This window comes from Formica exsecta, unplaced genomic scaffold (assembly GCF_003651465.1).
Source record: "Formica exsecta isolate Colony F162 unplaced genomic scaffold, ASM365146v1 scaffold122, whole genome shotgun sequence".
In the NCBI taxonomy this organism is placed as follows: domain Eukaryota; kingdom Metazoa; phylum Arthropoda; class Insecta; order Hymenoptera; family Formicidae; genus Formica; species Formica exsecta.
The window spans coordinates 2197954-2209792 of NW_021848556.1; the positions used below are offsets into that span (position 1 = coordinate 2197954).

The window sequence follows — 11839 nt, forward strand, 5'->3', positions numbered from 1 at the left end:
ATCTTTGTTAGATATTCAACATAGATTGTCATTTCGCAAAGGAAATATCGTGTAATATCATTTGTCGAAATTGAAATAGACATATATTAAGTAACGATGAATCACAGTATGTAAACAAGATTATAGAAATAAGATTATACGCAGCGCGCGAAATTCATATATATCCATCTTTTTCTTAAACTATATCTTTCTAAAAGATGCGTATCAATCGTTCAGTTTCTAAATGCATATTCATATGGGTATCAAGTAAAATATAAAAAATGTATGCAAATGTAAGAAATTTTTTCATCTTTCCTTGTATTTTTCCGGTGATAAAGAGGAAGAAGATTATTTTATAGCAAAACATATTAGTTATTACACAGCCAGGTATTAAGCGTTTACTGTCATGTTCGTGAGCATGTGTGATTCATCGCGCAATTACTATAATTGAGTCATTTCTTCTTATTTCGTTTTTATCAAGGAAAATCTAAGAAAGTCTTTATCAGAGTAAATGTCCACATTGCAAAACATTCACCAATTTCAATTTTTTGCAATGTGAAAATCTACTCTGATGAAAAGTTTCTTAGATCTTCTTTGATAAAAACAAGATGACAAAAAAAGATTCAGTTAGAAAGAGATGAGAGAGACTTGCATTAAGTTAAAAGTTTATAAAATCAAAATTGCATTTAGTTCTTCATTATTTTATTTTATTTTATAATAGAATAAAAAGTTTCTAAAACTGATTGATGTACCTAAAAAAGGGATTCATGAATAGTTCATCAACGTTTGTCGAAATCTTGTTTTTTATTATTTTCTTAGATGGTAGATATTAAGTGGTAAACTACTTTTGATTTCTTGCAAAGAAAATCAGGATCATAACAAACACGCGGGCTTCCTGTCAAAGTTTACCTTATTAATTGCACCGACGAGATATCATTAAAGACCGGTGGTCTTATGGGATTTAGTGTGACTGGAAAAAAAACTCGCTGCGCGTTATTTTAATTCATCCAATTATTGTTTTATTATCAAAAATGTATATATCTTTTATATAACTGCCTCAAGAACAACAAAATAAACATTTTATCGTAAGTTTACTGTTTTATTATCGACAATGCAAAGATTTACTTACCTACAGTAATATGCTAAATCCTGTAAGACCATCGGTCTCTGATAATATCTCGTTGGTGTTTTCGATAATAAAATAATAACTGGATGAAGTAAAATAACCGTATAAATTAAATAATTCGTGTAATTATCTTTGATCCAATCAAACGGCCGGTAATGTCAACATTCTTTAATTACCTCCGGGCCCACTTGATGGTCACAAAAGTTTACCCAGGGCTGACGGTCTTTAATAGTATATCTCGTCGGTGTTAATTGTCAGTAGGAAAATCAGCGTTGTACCTAGTGTCGATAAATTTCGAATGTTCGCGATTTTGTTACTTGGTTCAATCGTTGGCGTCGCCAGTTATTTTTATTATGGCATCCACTCATTCCTTATGCCTTATATCACCTGTATTTGTTCTCACATCGACAACAGTCGACAATTAAACGTGTATACCGTAGTCGATCACGAAACGAATTGGAACCTCATTATAAAGTAAAAGTTTGACCAGTGGTCCACTCACAATGGTGAAACTAACGCCGGAATTGATAGAACAATCGATGCAATACATCAATCCTGTGCGTGATCGCGAATTAGATCTTAGAGGTTTGTGAGAAGAGCCGCGTGTATGCTAAATTTACTATTTCCATTTTATATATTTATTACATTGTTGCATTTATTATATTGTTTTTATTCCGTTCCTATGTTATAGGATACAAAATACCCACCATCGAGAATTTGGGAGCGACCTTGGTGAGCACACATTTCTTTTAGCAAATAAACTTGTATTCATAATAGAATATTACCATTTACTTATGAACTGTTTACTTTGCAAGAAGTCGAATTAAAAAAAAAAAAAAAAAAAAAAAAAATAAACTGATCTGTATTTATATCGTGTATATAGCACGATGTTTGTAATTGATTTTTACATTACATTCATACAAAATTTGAAATAATATTTGTATTATATTAAAACGGCAATTTTTAATTAGGGATATATATATACTCTTTCAATATATAAGCCATATTTTCCCCTTGACATATGCATACAGAAATTTATCTTTTTGTGCAATTATTAGTAGCTGGAATAGAAATACAAAATTATAAAAGATTTATTGTCATACTATAGTTATGGTAAATTTATTTATTTATTATTTTATATAGGATCAATTTGACACAATAGACTTTTCTGATAATGATATACGTAAGCTGGATGGATTCCCACTTTTGAAAAGAATACAGACCATGTTTTTCAATAATAATCGTATTGTCAGAATTGCTGATGGGTTAGAGCATTGCATACCAAATTTACAAACGTTGATGTTAACTGGCAATATGATACAAGAATTGGGAGATCTAGAGCCTCTGACACAATTGAAAAATCTTACAAGTTTGTGTCTGCTCCAAAATCCAGTGTCGGCTAAGCCACACTACAGACAATACGTTGTGTATAGATTTCCGCAACTCAAATTACTCGATTTTCGAAAAATTAAAACGAAAGAACGCGAGACAGCAATAGAATACTTCAGAAGTCAACGTGGCAAGGAAATGGCACGTGAAATAGCGAAGAAGGTAAAGGCTCAAACGGCGGGCTCAGCCGCGGATAAACCTCTGACCACACCCGAGGAACGTAACAAAATTCGTGAAGCCATTACAAACGCGTCTTCCTTGGAAGAGGTACAAAGGCTTAGCAAATTGCTGCAGTCTGGTCATGTACCAGGTGAAGAACGATTGCAAAATGGTATGTGAGCTTGCATGTTTTGTGTCGCATAGTATTTCTGAAGATCTTATACATTTTGGACTTAGAAACAGTGAAAATAATGCACTGTAATCAATATAAACTCCATAATATAATTTTAATGCATTTTACATATGTATTGTATATATAATAGTGTTTTTCACATGATAATTTAGGAAGCGGAGCTGTGGAACCTATGGAAGAGGACGATGATTAAGTAACTTGCATTCTGTGTTGTGTTTATAATGTAAGCCTGAAAAAAATGAAGGGGCCTCGCATTGTAAGTATGCCGTTTGACGGAGAGAGAATAGGACATAATACAGTATCTATAATGCTGATAAGAAATTGTATACTACACAGAGACCATCTTTTTTGAATACAGATTTTTGATATAAATAAAGATGAAAATTAAAATTGTAGCCTTGAAGCGATTTTTGAAATTACTCCTCATTACATATGAACAATAATTTTAATATATCGATATGTTTATTTCAGCGAAATCCGAATAAAGAGTTCCTTCAAGAAATTAATCTCTTATTATTAAATGTCCTTGTATATTATACTTTATATAGGCTATTGATGAATTAATGGGACAAAAATTCAGGGGCTCACTTTTAGTAAACTTGACTCGATAAATAAATAAGATGATTTGTTATTTATTTTTGCATGTTTTCATAAAATCTTGAAGCTTACAAAAAATTTTTCGGTTTGTCAATAAGATCAGTGATAACGAGAAATTGAGTTTACGAAATTATCGAAGTATATGACTGAAACTTTTAATTTATCATGTAATAATTTGTAAAATATAAATAATTATTGTTATTCTCAAAGAGCAGCAATTTGGCTTTTATTATTCGAGCGATATTTAATGTTACATAAGTTAGATCAATAGATGTCAGTGCAATACGCGACGGTGCCTTTAGAGTCTTCAATCAGTCGCTTCATTGAATGTAATTTAAAGAGAAATGGGTAATTATATTGCTACCTACATAACGCATCCCGATGCGATGCCCAAACCCAATGGACCAACAACATTCGATCCTATGTTTGGATTTCCAAATGGTCGGAAACCCAGAGGCAAGTATTGTCATTCGAACCTGACTTAACCTCGTACGCGTAAGTATTTTAACTGCACAGTATCTTGTTATTGTTGCTTGATTTGACGATTTGAGAAAATATGTGAAATCTATTGCGCGCATTCGTCATTGAATTATTTTGTAGCTTTTTGTCACAAACAGAAGTTATATGTGTGATGTAATTATGATGATGATTTTATTCGATATCCAATTACATGTATTGTTTAAATCTGCTGTTACAATCAGATGTATGAGAAATGTATATTGGTGATATATTAGATAATTTTGCTATGAAAATGATAATTTAAATGTCTATTGTTTTCTCCAATAGATATATGGAAAGTGAGCTAAAAATTCTAATATTATTGTGCTTTTTACTTTGTTGCAATTATATCTGATTAATTCAATTGATAATTGTTTTACTTGGCTCATTTATAATGTATCGCATTATATTGCTGCTTTATTATTGAGCAAAACTTGAAAAATTATGGTGTGTTAAATGTCGAGTGTTGAGCTGTGATGTTTATCTGAAGAATTACATGTTGACAGCCATAGTCTTTATGATTATGTTTATTTAGAAGATGCTGTATTTAAATTTTGCTTAGTGTGCCGGATTTACAGAAATGAAGATGTCAGAAGAAGACATGATAGCTGCAAAGATACCACTTGATCAACGTGATTATTGCGCTCACAAGTATTTGGAGTTACATGAATGTAAGAGGATTCATTATCCTTTCATGATAAAATGTGCGCACAAAAGACACGAATATCATGCGTGTTATGTTGAGGAGTAAGTAATAATTATAACATTATATACGTGTATGAGATATATCAAGATATATTGTGATAAATTTTATATTTGTTACAGTTATACTTTAAGAATGAAGGAGTATGAAAGAGAACGTCGTCTCCTTGAAAGACAGAAGAGGATACAACAAGCAGCAGCAGCGTGAAAATCTTATAGAATTTCGATGAATTTTGATTGTTGTCGTCAGTAATTTAGGATGCACATATTAAAAGGTGAAGTCGTGTCTAACTATTGTATATAAACTATATCAATAAAATGTATAATGATAGATTTTTCTTTATAAAACAATACACGTTCAATACACATAATCTAATATAATTGATATCAGATTTACATTAAAAACTATTTTGAGTTCTTTAAAAATATGACATGATACATTGTTTGAAACAATTTTAATTATTTGTTGTGAACTATAATGATAGTATTGTTTCCTTGTGTTTCATCTTTTTATATATTTGGTCTCGAAAATATGTGAAACATCAATATTTTTGTATCTAATTCTGGAATATATATAATAATTTCTTTTTTATATAATAGGGAGAGGATAATTAATTTATGCGAACATATAGGATTTATAGGTAATATTTTATTTTTATTGTTACAAAAAAAGAGAAAGATACAATATTTACAAGACGGCGCACGTTGTACGCAAGTGAGCGGTAATCCTAAGATTGGAGGTAAAATTAGCGTCTCGCGTCTCGAGACTTAATAACTTATCTCATTAATTACAATTGTTAAACCCCTCGAGTGTATTCGTCGCCACGCTTGGACGTTCGCGACGATTACTACACGCACGCAGGATGTGCGCTCTCGGCGCCCTTTATAGCTGCGCAGGTTTATCGAGGCAATCGATAAAATACAGAAAGCGCCGCAGACGTGCAACTCCGCGGGTCTTCTCCGACGGCATCGGACCGTATGTATCCGCGCCGGTTCCGATCTCTCTTTGCGGTATTCACATCTCGCGTCTCGCTATGTATCTCGTGGAAGCATAGTAATGACAATGGTGAAATTTATTACGTAGCGTAAGGTCGCGCGGGTTTTCCTTTTTATATTATATGAAATAATAAATATATCTTTATATTGCACCTGTTTCTCTCTCTGTGCCTTACGGAATGGTGAGTTTAACAGAATGAATCGAGTAATAAAGTGTATTAAACTAGATTTTCCTTCTATTTGTATACATGGATTATTTCGATAAGTTACGAATTCCATTCTTTACGAGTTCATTGTAATCACTAGCGGATTTTTCGGACGAAATTGATGCAAATGAAATTTATTACAAGTGCGTCGTTGATACATAAATTCTCATTCATATATTAACTATTTCACAATGTTGACTTCTCGTAATTCGTAAACCCGCATTGCGGTTTGTTCGAGAGTCTTCTTAGCATCGGCAAGCATACAGTGTTTTTTGATCGCTCTTTTTCTCGTACGACACGAAATCTTGTGACAGCGTGTCTCAGTTTTACATTTTGAACACAATACAAATATATAAATTTATTAAATTCTACTTATTAAATTCTATATTTTTCTTCGATTTATACACATATATATCATAATTATCTATAAAAATTATACCAAACATTGTATATATTGCGTATAAAACAGTTTCAAATTTTTAATTTAATACCTTGCGTTGATTGCTTTTCTGAATCATACGGTTATATGTTATATTTATTTTATTCTTTATGAATAGATATATATCTGAATAATTATTAGGTACATTAACATCAGAGACACATTGAACTTGAATATTCACAAAATACCTCCATAATAATAGATAGATCGGTATCACGCTTTTTACGCTACGGAAATCTTTATCTGATTTGATAAGAATTTTTCTCATTCCAATAAATCAATACAATACGATGGTATTACATTGAGTGCGCATAAAGAGTCGACTTATAAGAGATTCAAGTTATGTAAAAGATTTTTCAACACAAGATTAAAATTCATGAAGAAAAAAAACATGAATCAAAAGCGCTCGTGATAATAAACGTGACCACAAACGCGCATTTTATAACTCGTGTGAATAATATTCTTAATAGATTCATCAAAATCAATTATTTTGTCATCATTTAGCTGGGAACGACAAGTTTCCAAGCGTGCGCGTATATAGCTACTTTTATATTTACAGTAATTCTACTTACATGGAATTAATGATAGTAATTTTTATGAAATGATAGAAGTTATGATACACACTGAGGACCTGAGGATTGGTCGATACACGATAATTCCGAGCTTCTGAGATACGACCACATTGAGCATAATTTAATAGTAATTTTCAAGACAGATAATTCTAATATGGCAAAGCATATCCTTGAATTATAGTTGTAATCAATGTAATTTTATATGTCCGTTTTATTATTGTTTTGTTTCGTTTTCAATGTTGTTCTCTTCGCGTTTTGTTAAACTCTTAATTTTAAAACTTTTTTTAGACTTTATTTTATGTAGATTTATTTAAACTTATTGCGCAACATATTGAACATTTTTAAACTCTCAAACAATATAAAAATAGGTGTTAGAGGCCGATTAAAAGATGATAAAGATATATTTTTGAAATCGATACTTCAAAAGTGCCGGTCCAAAGTGTGCGCGAGACCTGAGATGTCCTGCGGAGGACACACGAGAGGTATAACGAAGAAGAATCCTCTTCCTTACGGAAGCAATATCTACTGCTCCGCAACCAGTGAAACGTTTGACCTCGATTGTCTTACCGGAAAATTGTGTCGGAAGCTAATACGGTTTATGTCTGTGCATCCGTTGATGCGACCGAAACAGTCGCATCAACGGACAAAAAGGGATTTTCTAATGCACACTCTTTTCTGTGTCATCCTAGATTTCTCATTGTATATCGTTTTTCCAAACGGATATGAAAAGATACGAGAGTCTGATACGAGCATTAACCTATTGGCCGACTGACTCGTCTTCTTCATTTATCAATTTCTCTTGCCATCGTCAAATTTTTTTTTAAATTATGATAATTATAAAAAATGAGAAAAAGTAGTTCTTTAATTATATATAAAATTATTTTATATCAAATTATTTTATATAAATAAGGAAAAATTTTATAAATATGAAAGTGTGTTGACATAAAAGTGAGGGTAATATATTTTTAACTCGTCTCATCATAACATATTTCTCTTTATCTTTGATAATTGTATTACTTTTAGAGTGCAATAAGAATTACATTTTCCCCATTTTCCGTATATTTAAAGTTTCCTTTTGCAACTGCATATTATTTTGAATACGATTCACCGGTGTAGAAGAGAGCTACATTTGAACGAATTTGTGACATGTGCATATATATGTGCGTATTTTCGTTCAACATGGGAACAAATATTTTTTTTCCCTTCCATATATCCTTCATGTATTCTATTCAGCCTTAAGTTCCTTCACAGACTTTCCTCTACGATAAGCAGTCCTATAAAAGTCAGAGAAGAGCACGATGAAGATCGACGAGTGAAGTAGAAGAAGACCCGCAATCAGTTTCGGATAACCGCAGTCGAAAATGAGGGCCTGCGCACTGTGCACGAATACCACGAAGAATTGCACCTGAAAGTTAATGCAGATTTAGCCGGATACTGGAAATTATGAACAACTTTGGTGAGTAAAGAAAAAAGATTAATAGCTAATAAGGCAAACCTAGAAATGTGGGAATTTAAGCTTCGAATGTATAAAGACTATAATTTGCAAAATAATTAATTTAAGTTTATATTATCTTTTTTATACACTTAATCTTGTGCGTATACTTGGTTTAGTACTCTTGATTTCGTCATATTTTATATTATCGTCGTATGTTATATTTTTTTATATAAAAATCTTTTTCTCGGTTCTCTTGTACACAGTCGTATTGCGTATTGCGATTGGTTCGCTTAGCTTTGTAACACGATTGACTTCATCAAGCAATTCGAAGAAAATACGCCAATATACATTATGTAGCAATAACTACTCATAAATCTATTGCCCACCACATGTTCGTTCTCTTAACGATCGAGAGGCCGATCCGTGAATGAAACAACATCAGTAGTGCGGGCAAGAGTCTTTTGAACTTTTTGAACGCGGTTTATCTTACAACTGGTATTTCTCAGGAATTGTTTTTGAGGACTGGTTCGATAAAAAAAAATCCATTCAATAGGGCGAGTCGTCACACATAAATGTCAGACACCGTTAACCGACTTATAGAAAGTACAGGTATAGGTAGATGTGTATGTGTGTGGCCGAGTTTTCGCGCACCGTATGCCGATAGTTAAATTCACCGCGAGTTCATTTGGTAAAAACCTGCCATGCTTTATTATCGAGATATACTTTCGGTACCAATTTATTCTAATATGTCCCCCACTGTGTGCTCGAAGTGAAATAAGACAGTTGCGAGCGAATGATTGTGTTTCACGAGCGAACGCTACTTTTATATATAAGGAATTATATTCCGAATATTTCAAAGATAATGTTAATTAAATTAAATACCAAGGATATAGTCAGAATTATAAATAAGCCGAGGAAATTATTTTCGTATTGTGCTAATTTGACATTTGCGATTGGCATCTTACAAATCGCGTGTAGGATTAGAATTTCTTAAACTGTGAATAATTCTCTAAAACTTTTTAATTTCTACTTGTATTTAAATGTCAAACGCCTCGCGCGCATTATTAGATTTATCAAGTGAAAAGATCCTTTTGTTGTATAGTAATCTAATATTTAATTAAGAATTAAGAATAGATGTGCGAAATCGTTTGATGGATTTCAACCGATGTTGACACATGGCTGATTATATATCATTTTCCATAATTTGTGTAAGTATCAATATATCGTGCAATATATAAATTAACATTTGCGATTGATATATCACGAAGCTTACGAGTAGAATCTCCTAGATGGATGCAACTTGCTAAAATCTTTTCTTTCATTTTTTCTTACTTAAATGTCAGATATCTTGCTATTAGATTTAGCAAGAAAGTGGAAATATTTTCTGTTGGTGTAATCCAACTTTAAATTCTTTATGAAGCGGTTTTTAAAATATTGTAAACGAAATTACTCATTATTTCATTAAATAATAATTAAACCGATACATACGTATACGTTTCTATTGTATTTTTTGAATCTTTTGTTATCACCGAATTTTTTTTTCAATTATTGTGTTTATTTGAACAATTACATACTTTTTCAAGTTCTCTGTATCGTAATAACCGATTTAGCAATTGTGGTCCATTAAAGGATTAAACAACCGTGCTATTTATCTACCATTCGATTTAAAGTAGTTTCGCCATCGACGAAACTTTTTTTCTTCGAAATGCTGACTATATCCTTATCTATCCGCGCGTTCTCTTGCGAGATGGAACTTCTCGGGGGTGGGGGAAAACGCGACACACAGAAGCGAGTGCACCTGTACCTGGCATGTAGCGGATCGATGGGCTTGCGAGATAAACCGGGATAAGTAAGTATTTAGGTGAGGCTTCGTAGGTATGCAGCCAGTTCGCGGTACCTCTCGCGAGTCTCGCGACGCCGGCTGCAGGCTGCAGCGGCGACGATGATGACGACGGCGACGACGAGAACGGCGCGGTAGCCGCGGCGGCGATGATGATGATGGTGTCGCCGGGGTGAGGTGATGGTGGTGGTACAAGACAGTGTGCCACAGTACGGCATATCGGAATGCCAAATTATTGCGCCACCGCCAGCGTGGTCGGCCGGGTCCGGTGGCCGGCTTTAAAGCGAGGTCTAGTCAAGTCGAATTGCCCAACGCGCGCGCGTTGTACTTTTCACTTTCCCTCACCCCTACCTCTCGTGCGCACACACGGCGCATGAAATTTTGCCTAGGTAGAGACCGGGACCGCGACTGATCTCTAACGAGCACGAATGTATGGCCGATGGCCCAGAATCCGCGAGCGATCGCGAGTTCATTCGAGCAACGTATTATATATCCCGTATGAGAGAGAAGAGATGACCGCGCGCCTATACTTTGTCAAAAATTTGCCCTTTTTTCAATATTAAACTCGATCTTAGACATATTCCTCGATTTGAAGAGATATCAACGATGGGACTGAACGAATTCTGTCGTGATATGTATAAACTCGATTTTTTTTTTTTTTTTTTTTTTTTTTTTTCAAGGATCTCTAAAAGTCGTGAATATCTCTATTAATATGGATGGAGAGAGAGAAAGAGAGAGAGAGAGAGATTTGAAAAAATATATTCCCTCAAATATATTTTGAGCGGTGTAGCCGGTATAGTAAAAAAAATTTTAGCAGGGTTTAACTTGATTTAACGGATATGAATAAAAAAAAAAGTAATTTTAATAATCTTATCTTGTTTCCATGCATTTACAATCCGAATTTAGTATTATTTGCTTAAAAGTAAGTAATATTTTGAATTAGGAATACGTTATCTTCGCGTAATTTATTTTAATCTCAAGCAAAAAACATATCTTGTTACAGGTTTCTTGTATATTATAAATGCAAATTCCACATTTATTATAATTTTTGCATAGATTTAAAATGTACGATTGATTTAAAATCGTCGCGATTATTGTAACGAGAAACGCCGAACTGTTGCGAGACCAGTTTTGGATCCTAAACCAAAACTAGTAAAGTGGCACGCAAAAAAGCGAGCAATGAATAGTACGTTCTATCGTAGACTTTATCATAGACCTTAGTTACTGGCGCAAAGCGAGAGCAATCTTAGATATTTATAAAGAATTTCTCTTATTTATCTCTCTTTCTCTTTCTCTGTCTAAAAAAGCGTTACTTTATTAAAATATAAATTTATTATTATTTTTTTTTTCGTGATTAATATTTATTGATTTTTATTTATGAAATTTTGTCGTTGATTTTAATATTATTAGCGGTGCGTGGAAGAATTTGCATCGAAAAGTAGACTTGTGGGAGGAAAGCAAACACGCTACGTGTCTTAACAGACAATTAGCATATTTTGCGTGCTACCACGATGCACACCCTTTAAACCTTTAAGGCAACGGGTCAGTAGTGCTTCTATCCATTCACTTTCAACGACGCGGATTATTATCGCGAAACTTGTGTTGTGCAAGAAGAAGGTATCGCGAATTGGTATGATCCACGCATTGAGAAAATCGTTCGATACTAGTGTACACTTGCATTTGAAACATTTTATCACGTGCGCATTCC

The 11839-nt window shown here is 33.2% G+C and overlaps 4 protein-coding genes across 4 annotated transcripts in view; 3 read left to right on the plus strand and 1 right to left on the minus strand.

Annotated features, from left to right (window-relative positions):
* Window positions 1–1430: 1430 nt before the first annotated feature.
* Window positions 1431–3347, plus strand: LOC115245327 (probable U2 small nuclear ribonucleoprotein A'). The gene is made up of 4 exons (XM_029823609.1): window positions 1431–1690; window positions 1797–1837; window positions 2249–2825; window positions 2999–3347. Exons 1-4 carry the CDS (start codon window positions 1609–1611, stop codon window positions 3037–3039), a joined length of 741 nt encoding a protein of 246 aa, XP_029679469.1. The 5' UTR covers window positions 1431–1608; the 3' UTR covers window positions 3040–3347.
* Window positions 3348–3685: 338 nt separating this feature from the next.
* LOC115245336 (NADH dehydrogenase [ubiquinone] 1 beta subcomplex subunit 7) lies at window positions 3686–4979 on the plus strand. The gene is made up of 3 exons (XM_029823620.1): window positions 3686–3899; window positions 4520–4688; window positions 4767–4979. Exons 1-3 carry the CDS (start codon window positions 3788–3790, stop codon window positions 4849–4851), a joined length of 366 nt encoding a protein of 121 aa, XP_029679480.1. The 5' UTR covers window positions 3686–3787; the 3' UTR covers window positions 4852–4979.
* A 298-nt stretch (window positions 4980–5277) lies between these two features.
* LOC115245301 (elongation of very long chain fatty acids protein AAEL008004-like) overlaps window positions 5278–11839 on the minus strand; it is a 26799-nt gene continuing 20237 nt past the window's right edge. The window contains exon 5 of the mRNA XM_029823566.1: window positions 5278–8261. Coding sequence (XP_029679426.1) covers window positions 8082–8261 — 180 coding nt within the window. The 3' untranslated portion in view covers window positions 5278–8081. The remainder of the gene's footprint in view (window positions 8262–11839) is intronic.
* LOC115245265 (elongation of very long chain fatty acids protein AAEL008004-like) overlaps window positions 8186–11839 on the plus strand; it is a 57248-nt gene continuing 53594 nt past the window's right edge. Inside the window, exon 1 of the mRNA XM_029823511.1 lies at window positions 8186–8312. The gene's annotated coding sequence lies outside the window, so the exon portion shown is untranslated. The remainder of the gene's footprint in view (window positions 8313–11839) is intronic.